At 41.4% G+C, this 19,931-nt stretch overlaps 1 protein-coding gene across 4 annotated transcripts; it reads left to right on the forward strand.

Annotated features, from left to right (window-relative positions):
* The first annotated feature begins 203 nt into the window (after nt 1-203).
* Nucleotides 204-12,195, forward strand: LOC308235649 (uncharacterized protein). 4 transcript variants are annotated; one of them, XM_080644676.1, is made up of 6 exons: nt 204-381; nt 1,162-1,302; nt 6,326-6,483; nt 7,635-7,761; nt 8,032-8,127; nt 8,918-12,195. In XM_080644676.1, the coding sequence occupies exons 3-6, from the start codon at nt 6,400-6,402 to the stop codon at nt 10,669-10,671; spliced, it is 2,061 nt and encodes a 686-aa protein (XP_080500802.1). In that variant the 5' UTR covers nt 204-381; nt 1,162-1,302; nt 6,326-6,399; the 3' UTR covers nt 10,672-12,195. The 4 variants fall into 4 exon arrangements, with proteins under 4 accessions (XP_080500802.1, XP_080500803.1, XP_080500804.1 ...); XM_080644677.1 differs by having other exon boundaries at nt 6,388-6,483; XM_080644678.1 differs by having other exon boundaries at nt 1,162-1,284; nt 6,388-6,483.
* The last annotated feature ends 7,736 nt before the right edge of the window (nt 12,196-19,931 follow it).

Here is a 19,931-nt window from a genome sequence, read left to right on the forward strand (position 1 = left end):
GTTTAGCTCTCGGGTCCGGTCGGAAGACTTCGGCGACTGGTGAAATGCTGCTAAGCACGCGCGGCGATGCTAACAGCCGCCGTGGAAGTAGAAGAAGCGAAGGGGGAACGTCTGGAAAGTTAGAGAACGGGTCGGTTGAGCCTGCCCTTTTCCGGCGGAATCCGCTCACCTGGAATGGCCATCTCACTCTCCGTACGGAGCTTAATCCAAAATGGCGGCGCCCAATCGAAGATGGCCACTCTCAAACACAGTGTGACGGGACTGTGCGCGGCCATATTGCCCAGAGTGTATTTTTCAACCGGGCGTTTGTAGGTACATCGCTCACTTCCACGGTGTTACTGAGTCAGCGTAATAGCCCGCATCGAAGCTCAGCTTCCACAGGTAATTCTCACTTGAGGTCACGTTCGACTTCCGCAGGCGTCGTTAACGATTCCGCGCCGTGGGGATTCCGTGACGTGAGACGTGCTTTGTGGCGGTTACTGGGGGGTGGGGGTGGGGTGGGGGGAGAGGTGTCTGTCAGGCGGCTTCGTAATGCTCGAGGTGCGTGGCTTGCCCGGCTGCAGTGTTTAGGGGAGCGGGTTCAGGAAGAAGCGAGAGCCAGGGGCAGTGACAGGTCTGCTGCGGGGAGTGCAGAGGGGGGTCGGGATGGTCCCTGACCGTGGGGTGTGGTGGGTGAGGACAGGGACTGGGGGTCAGTCGTCTGGGATTGTCGTGGTCTGAGTTGCAGCATCCGAGGGGCCGCGGCCCACGTGGAAGTGGGTGCCTGGGGAGCTGTGAATGGGCGCGTCGCCCAGCGCGGGTGGGAGCCGTTAGGGACCCTCGGGAGAGGTTGGTGGGGTTGGAACGAGAGGAGGCTTCAGGTGGACACACATTGGGTGTGCCCTAAACATTGGGGTATTGTTCCCCAAACGTTTTAGTCCGAAAAATTTCAAGCGTACAGAAAAGTCAGAAGAATAGCAAAATGACCACCTTTAATACTTGCCATTTAGGTCCATGAAGTGTTAAAATCGTGCTGTAAACACTTGTGCGTATGTGTCAGTCAGTGCACACATGCTGAAAGCACGTTAGTTCTTGCGTTTTATGCCAATTCTGCTACTTGTCTGTGTGACTGGGTAACTTCTAAGACTTAGTTTTTCCATTTAACTCGTATCTACTTTACAGGTCCTCAGGAGCCCTGCCTCTCCATGACCTCGGCTACCCCTAATGACCTCACAAAGGCCCCATTTCCAAATAACATCAAATTGAGGATTAGTGTTGCAACATACGAATTTGTGGTGCACAATAGTAAGTCTGTTAATACAGGTAGGTACTTGACAAAAAGTAGCTATTCAGGTATATACCTTTAAGTGGGAGTTTTTCTGTTTAAAACAATTCTATTGACTTTATAATATGTATTATACATATTCTCTACATGAGTTTGTTTGAAATTAAATGGAGATTGCTACTTTTTATCACATTATCATTATATGCTTGTCATCAATAAAAAGCAGAGACTAAAAACCACCTTCAATTTACTAACTGTAAACTATCTGTCATGTTTTCAAATGTATTTTCAAACTGAATTATATATTATGGATTTAAAAAAAATTGGTTTTAGAAAGGGAGGAAGGGAGAGAGAAACATCCATGTCAGAGAGATATATGCCCTGACCAGGAATTGAACTGGCAACCTTCTGTTGCAGGGGATGAAGCTCCAAACAACTGAGCCACAGTGGCCAGAGCCGGATATTTTTTTAATAACTTATGCTAGTAAAAGTAGGTCAGATTAAATGCATATTTCAAAGGCTTCTGATTTAGTTTTACCAAACTTACCCAATAACTTTCTATTAGATAATGCTTCCACATACAGTATATATACCAGGTTTTTCTTTATGTTTGTGACAGTGGGTATACCATCCTTCTGTTTATTTTCTAAGATGATAGCCCCATTTTGGCTTGTTGATCATCTTTTGGGTATAAAAGGCACTTCATTGTGGTCTGTATATGCACTGCTCTCATTACTAACAGGGTTGATCATTTTTTTACATGTTCATTGGCCAATTTTAAACCTGAGATGTTTGTTTTTGCTTACTGGTTTTTAAAATGTTTTTCTTGATTTTTAGAGAGAGAGAAAGGTAGAGGGATAGAGAGAGAGAAACATCAATGAGACACATCCATCTGCTCCCTTCACATGCCCCCTACTGGGGATTGAGCTCACAACCGGAGCATGTGCCCTGACTGAGAATTGAACTGGTGACCTCTTGGTTTTTGGGTCAACGCTCAACCACTGTTCCACACCAGCCCGGCTCTTTACTGATTTATAGAAATAGTACATATTTGGAATAGTAGTATTTTTTTTTAATCTTGATTGATTTGAGAGAGAAACATCGATTTGTTGTTCCACTTATTTATGCATTCATCGGTTGATTCTTGTCTGAACCCTTACCAAGGATTGAACCCGAAATCTTGGCATATTGGGATGATGCTCCAACCAACTGAGCTACCTGGCCGGAGCCTGGAGTAGTAGTCTTTTGTTACTTATTTTGTATTAAACAATTGACTGGCCTTTGACCCCAGTTCTTGGGAGGTAGCCTCTAAATTGTTGGAATGTCCTGAGTGATAGCAGTGTCTTGTTATTCATGGTGGATCCTGATAGTTTGTGCTAAGGAGGTGACACCTGGTGGGTGCGTAGATTGTTTATGCTAGGGAGATGACTCAGGATGGGGCTGCTTATGCACGGTGATTAGAGATTTGGGGTTTTGAGCCAGGTAATATCAGTCCAATCTCCAGGAGAGTAGGGTGGCAGGAGGATGAGTCCCATGGCAGTGATTATTTAATCATGTTTATTTAATGAAACTAATAAAAACCATGGACATTTGAAACGTGAGCTTCTTTGGTTGGTAATAGCCTGCGTATTGTTACACACAGATATGCTGGATGAGTTATGTGACCTGACTCCAAGGGGGAAGGACAGTGGAAACTTCTGGTTTGGGATCCTTTCAAACCTCACTCTGTGTCTCTAGGGTGGTTAGGATCTGTATCTTTTTGTTATAAGAAAACTGTCATTTTCTACATTTTCCCTTCAGGTACCTAACAGGTTTTTTGGTTATTGTAAATAGTGGGTTTTCTCTTTTAAATATTTTTGTTGTTTGAACATGACATTTCAATGAGTATTTGTATTGATCCTAAAGCAATTGCATAATGGCAGTTTTGTTCTTTTGCAGTTTTCATTCCTTCAATTAATTTTTCCCATTTTACTGGTCAGGGTTTGATTTGTGGTACATTTTTGGGTAAAGATTTTCGGAGTGGTTATCATTGTCATGTCCCTAAGCTTAAAGAAATGGTATGGATTTTTTTGTAGATACTCTTTATCAAATTAACAAAGTTCTTGTCTATTTCTAGTTGAGTAATATTTTTAAAAATTGTGAGTGGGTATGCTATTTTATTACATGTCCTTTCTTCATCTACAGAGATGGTTCTTATGACACTATCCTTACATTCCTGAAATGAAGTTATGACACTATCCTTACATTCCTGAAATGAAGTCAGCTGTGCATTGTATAATGCTTTCTATATATCAGTGGAAATGGTTTCCTAATATTTCATTTAGGGTTTTTATAGCCAAGTTCATAAATGAGATTGGCCTATAAATTTCTCTCTCATATTGTCCTTAAACTTAGCTCTATTCTCGTAAGTTCTTTTGCTTCTTTGCATGTCCAGTAATTTAAAAAAATTTTTTTAATTGATATTTTTAGAGAGAGAAACTAAGGAAATGAGACAAGAGACAGATTTGTTGTTCCACTTTTTAAAAAAATATATATATTTCATTGATTTTTTACAGAGAGGAAAGGAGAGGGAGAGAGAGTTAGAAACACTGATGAGAGAGAAACATCAATCAGCTGCCTTCTGCACACCCTCCACTGGGGATGTGCCTGCAACCAAGGTACATGCCCTTGACCAGAACCGAACCCGGGACCCTTGAGTCCGCAGGCCGACGCTTTATCCACTGAGCCAAACCGGCTAGGGCTGTTGTTCCACTTTTTTATGCATTCATAGGTTGCTTCTTGTATGTGCCCTGACTGGAGATCAGACTCGCAACCCTGGTGTGTTGGGAGGATGCTCCAACCAACCGAGCTATCTGGTCAGGGCCAGGCATGTCTGGTAATTTTTGAATGGATGTCAGATATTGTCAATTTTACATTGTTGTTTGTGGGATTTTTCTCTTATTCTTTTAAGTACTTTTGATGTTTGCTCTGGGTCATCGTTAAGTTACTTTGTAACAGTTTGATTCCTTCTTTTTTGAATTTTTATGAGTTTCTTTCAGCCATACTGATGATAGATGTAGGGAATAGGATCAATGCTCCTGAGAATATTGCAGCTCAGTTGATTCTTTTATTTTTTATTTTTTAAAAAAATATATTTTATTGATTTTTTACGGAGAGGAAGTGAGAGGGATAGAGAGTTAGAAACATCTATCAGCTGCCTCCTGCACACCCTCCACTGGGGATGTGCTCGCAACCAATGTACATGCCCTTGACCGGAATCGAACCCGGGACCCTTCAGTCCGCAGGCCAATGCTCTATCCACTGAGCCAAACCGGTTTCAGCTCAGTTGGATTCTTTGGAGGTGTTCTTTTAGCTTTGTTAGGTGGGACCAAAATAGTCTTTTGTGTAGGGTTACTTTGCTCCTGCTACTAAGGCAAATTCCACCCCCTCCCCTCCCCTCAGTGTATTAGAAGGTCTTTTCATCCTGGCTAGTGAGAACACAGACTATTTCTGATCTTGTGTGAGCTCTAGGAGTTGTTATGCTTTCTCCTTTCAATGATCTTGGTAGTTTCTTTTTTTGTTGTTTTTTGTTTTGTTTTGTTAATCCTCACCCAAGGATATTTTTCCATTGATTTTTAGGGAGAGTGGAAGAGAGAGGGCAAGACAAAGAGAAATATCGATGTTAGAGAAACACATCGATTGGTTACCTCCTGCACGAGCCCCGACCAGGGCCTGGGCTGGGGAGGAGCCTGCAACCGAGCTACAACCGAGCTACGTTCCCTAGACCAGAATTGAACCCAGGACCCTGTGGTCTGCAGGCCAATGCTCTATCCACCGAGCCAAACTGGCTAGGGCAGCCGTGGGCAAACTACGGCCCGTGGGCCGGATTCGGCCCGTTCGGCTGTTCTATCCGGCCCGCGGAGCCGAAAGAGCGGAGGGTTCTCTTGCTCTCCCCTCCGCTCCTTTACTTTGAATTTATATTAGTTCACACAAACACTCCATCCATGCTTTTGTTCCGGCCCTCCGGTCCAGTTTAAGAACCCATTGTGGCCCTCGAGTCAAAAAGTTTGCCGAAACCGGTTTGGCTCAGTGGATAGAGCGTGGGCCTGAGGACTGAGGGGTCCCAGGTTCGATTCCGGTCAAGGGCATGTACCTTGATTGCGGGCACATCCCCAGTGGGAGGTGTGCAGGAGGCAGCTGATCGATGTTTCTCTCTCATCGATGTTTCTAACTCTCTATCCCTCTCCCTTCCTCTCTGTAAAATATCAATAAAATATATTTAAAAAAAAAAGTTTGCCCACCCCTGGGCTAGGGCCTTGGTAGTTTCTTCACAGTTCATTAGTAGTTAGCCAGAGACACAGGGGAACCATCTGCACATCTAAAGAATGAGTTTTCAGTTTTCTCTCTCCCTCTTACTCTCCCTCCCCCTTCCTCCATCTACTGAGATGGTTCTTATTACACTATCTTTACATTCCTGAAGTGAAGTCAGCTATGTATTATATAATGCTTTCTATATATCAGTGGATATGGTTTCTCCTTTTTTTTCTCCCTCCCTCCCTCTTCCTTTACCCTGATGTTCTGCCTCAAACTTACCATCTTTGCTTCCTCATTGAATTCTGTATCATTAACTGAGCAAGACTGCCAGCCTTTTTGGGGGTTCCTTCTCCCTGTGTTATGGCCTGGAAAGTCTCTCCAGCCAGCGAGCTGCAGCATACACAGAGGGTTTGTTTCTCCTCTTCTCTGATTTCTGTGTCTAAAAATAGTTGTTCTAGATATATTCCATTTTAAAAAGTTGATTAAGATCAAGGATGATTCTTGTAATGCACCCTGGAATCAGAAGATTTATTGATAATGAGGATTTGTGTTTTATCCTTGCTTCATGAATTAGTTGTGTGGCTTTTAGCTAGGTGCTTGACCTTTTCTTTCTTGGTTTTCTCTGAAATGGAATAATTATAGTCAGTATCTTATAGGATTGTTGTGAGGGTTAAGTGAGAAAACATCCATAAAACAGTTCCTTGCTTGTTTAGGAACTTGCTTTTATTATCATTTTCATGCCAAAAAAATCTTTCCTTGACTCCATAGAATGAGGCAGCTTCTGTAAATGAAAAAAGGTAGATCTCAAGTCCAGAAATTATTCCCTGCAGAGGCTACCTTTGATGAGACACCAGTATCAGGATTTCAGGAAAGATACTAAAAGTGGTGGCCACTTCCTGAAAGCTGCTGAAATGACTAAGTCCCAGGTGAGCTTGTTATTTCCCTTTTTGTTATCTAGATTTCTGGAAGTTTATAAAAATGTGTACAAAGCGAACAACATATATAGGCACGTTGTGGCTGGGAGACATGTGCTTGGATTGGGAGACAGAATAAATGATTCAGAGTAGCCATCAGGAAGGGAGATTTATCTGTGTATCTTGCAAAGTTCTAATAATTAGGACATTGCCACATAAGCAGCGGGATCCAGAACTGAGTTGCAAACTTTCCTGTGGTAATACTGGAAACCATCACAAGAGAATAAAAACATGTTACAAGATTTACTTTGTAGATATGGAGGAAGCACATGTATTCCTTGAGATCAGTAAATATTTCCTGACATTGTGAAGAAATGTCTTTGATGGGTCTTCCTCTTCCATTCTTCTTGTCTAGAATATAGACCCTGTGAACAGTCATCTTCCTAAGGAAATGTGAGAGATATAAAAGGCACAGCTAGAAAACTGTAAAAGTCTCTTACCTATAAAACGTAGATAATAACAGAACTTACATAAGGGCTGTTTATACAGATTGTTGTGTTAATATTTATAAAATGTTTAGAATGATGCACAGCTCATAGTAAGAACTCTATGTTTGCTTATAAATATCATGATTTAATATGTAGCACAATTTCTAATAGGCAGTTCTGAGCATAGCATATGTTTGTATATGAACAGCACTGCAGTGACTACCAGTGTCTATAGGAAATATGTACACTTGCTCCAAGACCAGTTTCTGCTAGTTACCTAGCCATTTGTTCTCATCAGCTTCTTCTCCTGTTTCACTGACCTATTTGCAGTTCCTTAAATCCAAATAGATTAGAAGCTGTATGACATAGGGCCTGGCTTTATTTCTAGTTTTTATTGTAAATCACATAGTAGGTAACATTCAATGCTCCTGACGCAGTTGCAGATGATTTTTATGTAATTCAAAGTTTTAACCTTTCATGTTGGGTGAATGAATGAATGAAGTGAATGAAGAATGCACAAAGGGAGGACAGTTTTTAATGAATTCAGCTCAAAAGTACAAATCAAAATTAGAAATATTTATGAGTTTGCATAGTATAAATAATCAGAATATCCTATAGTTATTTTATATATTTTTTTATATTAACTCCAGACTAAAAATGATTGTGTTATAACAGGGCATATTGTCATTCAGTGATGTGGCTGTATATTTCACCTGGGAAGAGTGGCAGCTACTAGACACTGCTCAGAAGAATCTCTACCAGGATGTGATGTTGGAAAATCATAGCAACCTAATGTCATTGGGTAAAGACAACTTTCCTAAATATCTCAGCAAAAGCCATGAATTGCCTGTCTTTTTTCCATTGCTACAATTTATGGGTACTCATATTCTCAGTGATTTTGAACTTGGGACTTATGTAGGACTTATTTTAAATTAGATCTTATTTTCTTTATGACCAGAGAGTGACAGTACTTACTTTTATTTCCAAATGAAAAATGTCTATTGTGCTGAGATTTAAACTATACATTCTCTGAAACAGGGCTTTTCATCAGCTCTCTGTGATTACTTGATAGGTTATCAAGCTACCAAGCCAGAAGCAATGGTCTACTGGGAAAAAGGAGAAGAACAAGGAATAGTAGAGAGGGAATTTCCAAGTAATTTTAGTCCAGGTGAGTGAAACCAAAGCAGTGGGAGTTAGTGGAAGCAAAGTAATAGTTGGTTATTGGTGTGTGACCCTTGTTATTTTTTAAAATATATTTTAATTGATTTTTTTACAGAGAGGAACAGAGAGGGATATTTAGAAACATCAATGAGAGAGAAACATCATCAGCTGCCCCCTGCACACCCCCTATTGGGGATGTGCCCTCAACCAAGGTACATGCCCTTGACTGGAATCGAACCTGGGACCCTTCAGTCCGCAGGCCAACACTCTATCCACTGAGCCAAACCAGTCAGGGCGGGACCCTTGTTATTTTAATATTTTTTTTCTCAGAGTCTCTGAACCTTTAGAGGTTAGAGTGAGTAAAAAAAGGTATGTTATATGAATTTTTCCTGCTTCTTTTACCACACTTCCATATAGGACTCTTTTTCTAGCCACCTAGGAGGTGTACCTCTTTTTATCTACCCTGGGTCAGATCTTTGCCTATTTCATCTGGTCTTTCCTTGTTTGCTTAGTTGTTCTACTGAAGCTTAGTAGGCACAACCAGCCTCCTCCACCTCTTATCTACATTCATATAACTCTTATATTACACTTTCAAATATTCCTAGATTGTTGCCAAGTTTGATGACACCCATGTTTTTCAGTGCATTATGTATTACTGGTTCTTTTATTGAATGCCTCAGACTTATATTGTGCCCCTGCTATATAGACTTCTTCATTCTTTTTGACTGTTGACTTGAGATTTCATCACCCTCCATGTTATGATAATGGTAGAATTCATTGTTTTTTTTCCCCCCTAGAAGTAATGTGGCAAGTTTATGATTGGTATCAGGAAGACATTGAGAAGGATGAACCTGTGGAGACAGATCATGAAAATTATGCATTGGGCAAAATACTTTATCTTAGCAAAAACTTTGTTCCATTTAAAAAAAAATCCTATAAATGTATCTCAAGAGAAATCACTTCGGAACAAAATTCAGATTCAAATTTTCAGAGTAAAAACTATGCAGACATGAATTCTGATAAGTTAAATGGTTCTGGGAAATCATTTTTTCATACTCTACATGAAACCTCTCACATTCATCCCCAGTACTATGAACCAAATTTACATGTGAAGGTTTTCAGTCTGATGACAAATCCTAAAAGACATCACAGAATTCACACAGAGGGGAAACATTATGAATGCAGCGAATGTCCAAAATCTTTCAGGTATAAGTCTAAGCTCATAATACACCAGAGAACTCACACAGGAGAGAAACCCTATGAATGCAAGGAATGTGGAAAAGCTTACAGTGAGAAGACTAAGCTCAGGTTACATTGCAAAACGCACACAGGAGAGAAACCTTTTAAGTGTAGTGATTGTGGGAAAGGTTTTATGCAGAAGTCAAACCTGATTATCCATCAACGAACTCATACAGGAGATAAGCCCTATGGGTGTAGAGAATGTGGAAAGGCCTTCTGTAGTAAGTCTCAGCTTGTTGTTCACCAGCGAATTCATACAGAAAAATCCTATGAATGCAGGAAATGTGGAAAAGCCTTCACTAAAAACGCACACCTCCTAACACATCAGAGAACTCACATAGGAGAGAAACGTTATGCATGCTGTGAATGTGGAAAAGCTTTTGTATATGCATCACAACTCATTGTACATGAGAGAAATCATACTGGAAGAAAACCTTATGAATGTAAGGAATGTGGGAAATCTTTTAACAAAAAGTCACACCTCATAAGACATCAGAGAATTCATACGGGAGAGAAGCCATATGAATGCAGTGAATGTGGAAAAGCTTTTATAGACAACTCACATCTTATTGTTCATCGAAGAACTCATACAGGTGAGAAGCCTTATGAATGCAGGGAATGTGGGAAAGCCTTTAATAAAAAGTCATCCCTCATAACCCATCAAAGAATTCATACAGGAGATAAGCCTTATGAATGCACTGAATGTAAAAAAGCTTTCATAGACAAATCACATCTCATTGTCCATCAGAGAACTCATACGGGAGAGAAACCCTATGAATGCAGTGAATGTGGAAAAGCTTTTATAGACAACTCACAGCTTATTGTTCATCAAAGAACTCATACAGGAGAGAAGCCTTTTGCGTGCAGGGAATGTAGAAAAGCCTTTAGTTATAAGTCATCCTTCATAGCACATCAGAGAATTCATACAGGAGAAAGGCCTTATGAATGCACTGAATGTAGAAAAGCTTTTATATACAAGTCACATCTCATTGTCCATCAGAGAACACATACAGGAGAGAAACCCTATGAATGCAGCGAATGTGGAAAAGCTTTTGTACGAAAGGCAGTGCTCATTGTACATCAGAGAACGCATACAAGGGAGAAACCCTTTGTCTGTTTTGAGTGTCGAAAGTCCTTTAGCAGTATGGCAATGCTCAGTACACATCAGCTGATTCATACAGGAGAGCGACCCCATGGATGCAGTGAATGTGGAAAAGCTTTCCGCCAAAAAAGCCATCTTATTATCCATCAACGATGCCATACTGGTGAGAAATCCTATGGATGCATTCCATCTAGTCAGATATTCAGCTAGAATTTACAGCTCATTAGGCATCAGAGATATCACACAGGAAAGAAACCATATCAATGTACACAGTGTGAGAAAGCCTTTTTTTGTGAAATCATATAGCAGTGTCCATCAGAGCAGTCATGTAGGACAAAAATCTTATCAATAACTGTGGGAATACTTTCTCTGTCGAGTTCTTTCTCACTTCACATGTAGAAACCCTATGAATGCAGTGAATGTGGAAAAGCTTTTGTATGAAAGGTAGTGCTCATTGTACATCAGAGAACACATACAAGGGAGAAACCCTTTGTCTTAGAAATCTAAGAAACACATTAAGTGCTGGAAAGATGTTAGTGAGATGTCAAATCCCATTGAATATAAAAAAATTCACACAAAGAGACACAATATGAATGTGGTGAAGGAATATTTTTCTATTTTGATCTCTGCAAGTTTCAGAAAACTTATCAGGAGAGAAATCTTTTAAATGCAGTGAATATAGGAAAATTATTTGCCACCAACTTAGCCTCATATTTCATTAGAGAAAGGCAATATGTATGAATGAGTTGAAAAGTCACAATCTTTTTTTGTTGTTGTTGTTAATCCTCACCTGAGGAAAATTTTCCACTGATTTTTAGGGAGAGTGGAAGATAGAGGGAAAGACAGAGAGAAACATCGATTGGTTTCCCCCCTGCACGAGCCCTGACCAGGGCTCAGGCTGGGGAGGAGCCTGCAACCAAGGTACATGCCCTTACCCGGAATTGAACGTGGGACGCTTTGGTCCACAGGCTGACACTCTATCCACTGAGCCAAACTGGCTAGGGCTAAAATAGTTTCTTAAGAAAAATCCCATTATACACCACACAGAAATGAAAACTTTTGAGTGCACAAAAGGTTTTTGATGGGTCATCATATAATTTTCAGTTTTTACAGGAAAACCAATGTTGTGAATTTTCATACCAAAGAATGCAGATGACTGAAGACTTGTGATAAGAGATGCCTCTGGCATTTAATCCAAACTTATTGTGCATCATATAATATTAAGGAGAGTTAATATAGTATAATTATGGTTAGAAAGGTTGTTTATGTAAACAACTTTATAATAGAAGCTCTGATCCTGACACATTATGTTTATAGAAAATGTACTACAAAGTAGTCAGTTATGAAGAGCAGATAACGTCAGCATGCAAAATAACATTGTTTGTGTTTGGATGTATTGGATAGTCAAAGGAGTAAATTAAAGTTTATGGATGTATATATTTGCTTTATTTCTGAGTATTTTTGTACAACATGTATATACTCATTTTTAGATTTCACAAGATAAAGTTGTGTACCACAAAATTCTTGTTACAGTTTGTATGTGTAGTATCCACAGAAAAAATGCCAACATTGTAAATGTTTGTATATCATATAAATTGTAAGGGAAGTAATTAGGCTTAAGATTGAAGAAGACTGTAACATAATGCCATACACATAACGTCATGCTTATTGTTTATTGGTATATGTAAATGGAACTGGTATTTCTTTTCAGCCCTTCGGAATAATAAAATTTTTAAACAAATTGTCATTTGGTTTTTATACAGGGAAAAACACCCATTAAAAATAATTGAGATTTAAGGGTGATGAGTAATCACAAATTTTCTTTCCTGAATGGAGTCCTGAAAAAGTGGAAGCAGCTATTTTTAAAGAAAAAAAAAAAAGTTAAAATGTCACCTTTTTTGGTGGTATTACTCATATGAGGAATGTGGCTTAGGTCCATGAAACCCAGTTTATTAGTTTCCTAGGGCTGCTCTAAGTACTGTAAGAAGAGTGGCTTAAAACAACAGAAAGTTCTGAGGCTAGAAGTCCAAAATGAAGGGGTCATTAGGGTCATGCTTCCTCTTAAACCTTTTGTGGAATCCTTTCTTGCATCCCAACTTCTGGTGACTTGCTGGCAATTTTTGGCATTCCTTAGCTTGCAGCTGCATAAATCTAATCTCTGGCTTCGTCATCACTTGGCCTTTTGCCCAAATGCCTCTCTGTCTTCATTTGGCCATCTTATAAAAACACCAGTCATTGGATTTGGGACCCACCCTAGTCCATTATGACTTCATTGTAACTAATTACATCTGCAACTACTTTATTTCCAAACTAGAGGCCTGATGCATGAAGATTCATGCAAGAATAGGCCTTCCTTCCCCTGGCTGCTAGCACCGCCTTCGCTCCGGCCAGAGCTGCCTTCCACCTCTCGCCTTGTGTCCATTTGCATATTCTCTCCTTATTGGCTGTGGGCACCACCATCTTTGTTGCAGAGTTACAGTCAATTTGCATATTCCATCTTTTTTAGATAGGATGCAGTCACACTGTGAGGTACTGGAGGTTAGGACTTAAACATACTTCTTTTGGAGGGAAGGTATATTGGTTCCTGTACTGGTTTCAGAGTGTGTGTTTTCTGGGGGGTGAGGGTAGTTTTCCACACCAACAAACAATTCTCGGACACCAGCAGGGCTGCTCAAGAGTTCAGCTCTTTTCTGACAATATTACCTGGAGACAGCATCTATTTCACAGGTTAAGGGTTCTGTTCCACAAGACTGCTCCTCCCTTCAGATGGCAGCAATAGTCCCAGGATCTTACCCATGCTTCTGGCCAATGACTATAAACTGGAGGTTTCGATGACCCCCTCCAACTCAGAATGCCAATCGAAAGTACAAGTTGTTAGCTGTACTCCTGCCCTACTGTCTATAAATCATAGTTTATACAACCCCTCATCTGGTCTGTTTAATATGCTAGACTGGCTCACAGAACTCAGAGAAACATGTTACTAAGTCACTAGTTTATTGTAAAAGGCTCTAACTTAGAAACAACCAGATGGAAGAGATGGATAGCACAAGCAAAATGGGAAGCAGCACGAAGCTCCCATGCCCTTTCCTCACATTTCCTTGTGTTCCACCTGGAAGCTCTCCAAACCTCATCCTCTTGGGTTTTTACAGAGTCTTCATTACATAGCCATGATTGATTACATCACTGCCATTGACTATTGGTTCCATCTTGAGCCCTCCTGGAGTTGGGGTTGTGTGGAAATGAAATTTCCAATCCTCAAATAACAATGTTGCCTCCACTGGCAACCAACACCCATCCTTAGGTGGTTCCCAAAGTTACCTCAATAACGTGATAAAAGACATACTTATCACTCTCAACACTTAGGAAATTCCAAAGGTTTGGGAAGCTATGACTCAAGAATTGTAAAATTTCACTTGGGTTCTTTTCTATTGCATTTATTTCTCCACCGAGAACCTGAGAACTCCATTTATTTCAAGAATGTTGATGTGTACACCTCATGAAATACTGTTTTCATAGCCACTTTTAAGTTTTTTCTCTGGAGGTCCTAATGCTTCAGTCATCACAGGTTTGTCATCTGAAGATTGTCTTTCCTCCTTATAATTGGTCAGATTTTTCTGGTCCTTTGTATGTAATTTTGTGTTGCACCCTGGATATTTTGATTATAATGTGAGAGTCTGTCCCATTACAATCCTCTGGAGAATGTTAATTCTTTTTGTTTTAGAATGCAATCAACCTGATTATATTCGAACCAGAAATCCTTCTGTGAGTAGTGGGACCAGTTTCAATTTTCAAAGTCCTTGTTATGCTCTTTGGGTGTGCTCTTCACATGAACCTTTTGGAGTTCATTTAGGCTTTAGGTACTGGTCTACATCATAGTCAAGTTCTACTTTATTATGCTTCTTATTGTGCTTTTTACATGTCCTGAGTCTGGACTCTGGGATTTATGTCACAGAATTAGAGGATTATCCTTCTTCAGCTTTTTTCTTTCCATATTCTCCCTCCACCCCCAAAGTTCCTGGTTCCCTGGGACCTCCTTTACTAGTACTTGCTAGTACTCTGGCTAGAAGGATGGAGTTCTTTCATTGTTTTAGTCTTCCATGATGTCAGGCAGTTTTGCTCTAGGCCCACCCAAGGGCAAAGCAGTGATATAAAAGATAAAGAGAAGGTTTCTGGTTTTCTGCTGCCCCCTGGCTGGCAAGCCGCCTGGAGAAAGGGCAAATAGCAATATTAAAGTATTTCCTCTAGATTAAGGAGAAACCAAGATGGCACAATTTCAAAACTACAACTAAAAGACAAAACGGACATCATCCAGAACCACAGGAAGGCTGGCTGAGTGGAAATTCTACATCTAGAAGGAAAGAGAAAAGCACACCAAGACTCAGAGGAGCTGAGGAGGCAGAGGTACTGAGACGTGGGCGTGGAGAGGAATGGCAACTGAGTGCGTGGCTAGCTTTCTCAAGCGGGAGGGAGACAAAAGCTCCCGACTGTGCTGAACTCCAGTTCTGGGTGAAACTCTGGGGACCCAGACTCATTCGGGGAGAAACTGGACTGTCAGGAAAGAGAAAAGCACACTGAGACTCAGAGGAACTGCGGAATGCAGAGGTACCAAGGCGCGTGCGGAGAGGGCAGGCAACTGAATATGTGGCTGGCTTTCTCAAGCAGGAGGGAGACAAAAGCTCCCGACTGCACTGAACTCCAGTTCCGGGCGAGACTCGGGACCGAGACTCATTTGGGGAGAAACTGGACTGTCTGGCAGCAGGAGGAACTTGAGGGTGGCTTTCTCTCAGAGGTGCTTGCAGCGATTACCACAGGACACTGAGACACAGGGGCCTTTTAGGGCAGGGCTGATGGGAAACCAATGCTGTCTGCTCCTCCCTGAGACTCCGCCCCTTCCAAGCTGAGCACAGAGGCTTTTGCAAGTCTCCTCCCATAAGGGTGTCTCCAGCACAGAAGTTCTCCCAGCAGTAGACACAGCTGATCCTCACAGCCAATTGGCCTGGAGGTCAATTCCTCCCAGTGATACCAACAACTATCAAGGCTTAACTACAACAAGACTGTGCACACAGCCCACAAAGGGGTGCACCAAGAGTGTCCACCTCAGGTAACTGGGGAGGCTGAGCCACTGGGCCCTATAGGACACCTAGTACACCAAGCCACTCTATCAACTCAGGGAAGCAGCCAAAATGCAGAGACAAAGAAACAGATCACAAATGAAAGAAATGGAGGAAAGCAAATGACTGGATATAGAGTTCAAAACCACGGTTATAAGGTTTTCCAAGCATTTTCTAGAAAAGGCTGATAAATTTAGCGAGATCCTCGAGGATATGATAAAGGACCAACTAAAAACTAATCATTCACTTACTGAAATAAAAAATATTATATAGAGATCTAACAGCAGACTAGAGGATCGCAAGAATCAAGTCAAAGATTTGAAATACAAAGAAGTAAAAAACACCCAACCAGAAAAGCAAAAAGAAAAAAGAATCCAAAAATGTGAAGATAGTGTAAGGAGCCTCTGGGACAACTTCAAGTGTACCAACATCCGAATTATGGGGGTGCCAGAAGAAGAGAGAGAGCAAGATACTGAAAACCTATTTGAAGAAATAATGACAGAAAACTTCCCCCACCTGGTGAAAGAAATAGACTTACAAGTCCAGGAAGCACACTGAACCCCAAACAAAAGGAATCCAAAGAGGACCACACCAAGACACATCATAATTAAAATGCCAAGGGCAAAAGACAAAGAGAGAATATTAAAAGCTGCAAGAGAAAAACAGTTAGTTACCTACAAGGGAGCACCCATATGACTGTCAGCTGATTTCTCAACAGAAACTATGTAGGCCAGAAGGGAGTGGCAAGAAATACTCAAAGTGATGAATAGCAAGAACCTACAACCAAGATTACTCTACCCAGCAAAGCTATCATTCAGAATTGAAGGTCAGATAAAGAGCTTCACAGATAAGAAAAAGCTAAAGGAGTTCATCACCACCAAACCAGTATTATATGAAATGCTGAAAAGTATTCTTTAAGAAGAGGAAGAAGAAAAAGGTAAAGATAAAAATTATGAACAACAAATACATATCTATCAACAAGTGAATCTAAAAATCAAGTGAATAAAAAATCTGATGAACAGAATAAACTGGTGAATATAATAGAATCAGGGGCATAGAAAGGGGGTGGACTGACAATTCTCGGTGGGGGAAGGGGTGGGGGGGTGTGGGAAGAGACTGGACAAAAATCGTACACCTATGGATGAGGACAGTGGGGGGAGGGGTAAGGGCAGAGGGTGGGGTGGGAACCGGGTGGAGGGGAGCTATTGGGGGAAAAAGAGGAACAATTGTAATAATCTGAACAATAAAGATTTATCAAATTAAAAAAAAAAAAGATGAAGAAAAAAAAGGATTTCCTCCAGGCTTTTTGCAAAAAAAAGGGAGTGCTTTTCCAAGTGTTGCTTTCATAGAGATGAATTTTTCTCTCAGGGTTTTAGGTGTCCATACCATTTCCACTATTGTGACAGTGTGGTTTTGAGATGAGTAAGTCTTAAGGCAGAACCAAGCTAAAAAAAAAAAAAAGAAGAAGAGATAAAAGAAAATGCAGATTACCATCACACACTTTCTGACTCGTGGGAATTACTTTTCTCTGTCCTCTGGCCATTGTAACTGGCTTCTTTTAGTATCTTTGCTTTTTATTCCAGCTGCACAGTTCCCCAATTTTTTCCTTATTCAGGTCAAAGGTGGGAGATAAAGAAAAATGAAGAAACTCACTGTTGTACTCTTTTTTGTTTTTTCAATTTCACACTTTCTTCTCCAGTCTCCTTGCGATTACTTATTTTTAGAGCCTCCAGGTAGTTACATTTTAAATGTTTTTAGTTGTAATTAGTGAGAAACTATATTGATCTTACTCAAGCATGACTGGCATGAGATGTCCCATACATTTATTCTCAGGTGACACACTATCGCTGCATTCCTGGGTACTTGATCATGAAGTTGGTCCTCTTCATATATTGATGGATTTGATTACTAATAATTTGTTCATCAATTTTACATTTATGTTCATGAGGGATCTTAATCTGAAATTTCGAAGGGCGTTTTAATTGGATTTTGTTACACTCAAAAGATTTTCTTAGTTTTATCTTTTACCACATTCAGATGTCACCTTATGTTATACATGCTCACCCTGAAAATCCCAGAATTCCTTGTATATTTTTCATTCCTTCTTAAGTGACTAATTCTTTTCAGAGCTCATCTTCTTATAGAAATTCCTTGTCAACTGTAGACAATAGCAATTAAGGTAAACAACTAATATTTTTTTTTCTCTCTTTTCACTTAGGAATTCCAACTGTTTTAGGATCTCTGCCAGAAACTGTAGCCCACTGCACAGCACACACTCTTTTCGAGTCAGGATCACTCAGGATACATGGCTTTCAAGCACATTTTTTCAGACCTTGGTCTGCATAAGAATCAACTGAGTAACCCACTGGAAATGGAGATTCATGGACCATCCAGGCTCAGAGAGGCCCTGTGGTAGGCTCAGGAATCTGGGTTTTCCATATACAGGGTGCCCCAAAAATGTATACACACTTTTACAAGCTGACAGCTCAATTTTGAAAATGAAGTGTATATTTTCTTTTCTTTCTTTAAATCTTCACCTGAGGATATTTTTCCATTGATTTTTAGAGAGAGTGGAAGAGAGAGGGAGAGACAGAAAGAGATATCAATGTGATTGAAACACATCGATTGGTTGCCTCTTTCATGGTACTTGGGGCCAGGGAGGAGCTTACAACCCAACCATGGTATGTGCCCCTGACCGGAATGGAACTTGGGACCATTCATTCCCCAGGTGGATGCTCTATCCACTGAGCAACACCAGCAAGGGCTGGGTTGTGTTTTAATAAACACAGCCTTATAATTATTCAAAGTGTGTTTATACGTTTTTTGGGACATCCTATATACACCAGATTTTGCTGTAGGCCGGCAATAAGCAGGTCACATTAACATGACAAATCGTATTTAAGCCTGAGTCTCCACGTTGTCATTGGGGAATCACAAAATTCCCTTCTGCAATTTGAAGAGGAATTTAAATCACGTACTTAATGTCAATCACCAAACCACAGGTGGGTGGAGCGTTCAGATGAAGTCACTTGGATCTCTGATTTTCCAGGATGTTAAAGGCTAAAGTTTGGAGTAGGACTGGCTGGTTGGCTGCAGAGCCCACCAGATGAGTTTAGGTGTCTCAGTAGTTCCTACGCTAGAGATGAGAAGCGACATTCCCGATATTGGCTCCTGGTCCTAGAATTGGCCCAGTTTCTTGGCCAAAGTCCAGAGCCCATTGCATCTGAGCTCCACCGGACCTCACTTCCCATATCCAGGAAAAAAGCCTGTCCTTTGTGATGGCCTCTGCCTGTTACTGGACCCAGTAATTCCTCGCCCTTTTCCGCTTCCATGACCTCTACTTGCAAAAATCTTAGAATTTTTTTTTCTTTAAAAAAACCCTCACCCGCCGAAACTGGTTTGGCTTAGTGGATAGAGCGTCGGCCTGCGGACTGAAGGGTCCCGGGTTCGATTCAGGTCAAGGGCATGTACCTTGGTTGCGGGCTCATCCCCAGTGGGAGGTGTGCAGGAGGCAGCTGATCGATGTTTCTCTTTCATGGATGTTTCTAGCTCTCTAAGTCCCTTACTCTCTGTAAAATATCAATTAAAAAAAACCACAAACAAACCTCACCTAAGGATATGTTGTTTTTACAATTGATTTCAGAAAGAGGGAGGGAGGGGGAAGGGAGAGAGAGCGGGAGGAGGAGAGGGAGAGGGAGGGAAACATCGATCCATTGCTCCCCTACAAGCCCTGACTGGGAATCAAACATGCAGTCTTGGCGTATGGGACCAACTGAGGTACCCGACCAAGGCCCCTAGAATTACTTCTCAATGCACGTACTACCATGTCCCTCCTAGAGCGCGGTGTCTTTTATCAGGTCTTCTCTTACCTCTGCTAGAGAACACATCCTCCGCTGTGGGGACGACCACGCCAGCTCTAAGCCGCCGTCCAAAGCGTCACAATAGGTGCGGCTGTTACAAAAGAGCGGGCGCAGCCCTGGTTCTGGGTGAGTATGGGCGGGGGTTGGTATGCTACTGAGCATGCGCAGAGCCACTGGCTGGCTGCGGGGGCGTGGCCTTCGGGCACATCTTCCAAGATGGCCGCCCCCACTTCTGACTTCGCAAGGGGAGCGGCCATCTTGCCCACGGCGGGAAAGAATCCCGTTCTTTGCAAGGAAGCCACACTTTACATCAAATTGCCACTGCTGAACAAGAAAGGGGGCCTGACTCTGTGTGTGACCGGAAGCCGAAGGATGTTTGGAATTCTTTTAAACTTCCTGGGTCGCTGAGGAGTCTGTGGTCGCTCGGATACCGGTGAGGCCTGTTACCAACTGCTTGGGGACGTTGGTGGCGTCAGTACTCGCTGAAGGCCGCCTGGGG

Source organism: Plecotus auritus (genome assembly GCF_963455305.1).
Source record: "Plecotus auritus genome assembly, chromosome: 10".
Taxonomy (NCBI): domain Eukaryota; kingdom Metazoa; phylum Chordata; class Mammalia; order Chiroptera; family Vespertilionidae; genus Plecotus; species Plecotus auritus.

Excerpts from the sequence above, each read along its gene's own strand:
- LOC308235649 (XM_080644676.1), top strand. The coding sequence starts at position 6,400 with ATGAGACACCAGTATCAGGATTTCAGGAAAGATACTAAAAGTGGTGGC. Across the intron at positions 6,484-7,634 it reads CTGAAATGACTAAGTCCCAG|GGCATATTGTCATTCAGTGA; the intron begins GTGAGCTTGTTA and ends GTGTTATAACAG. Across the intron at positions 8,128-8,917 it reads TCCAAGTAATTTTAGTCCAG|AAGTAATGTGGCAAGTTTAT; the intron begins GTGAGTGAAACC and ends TTTCCCCCCTAG.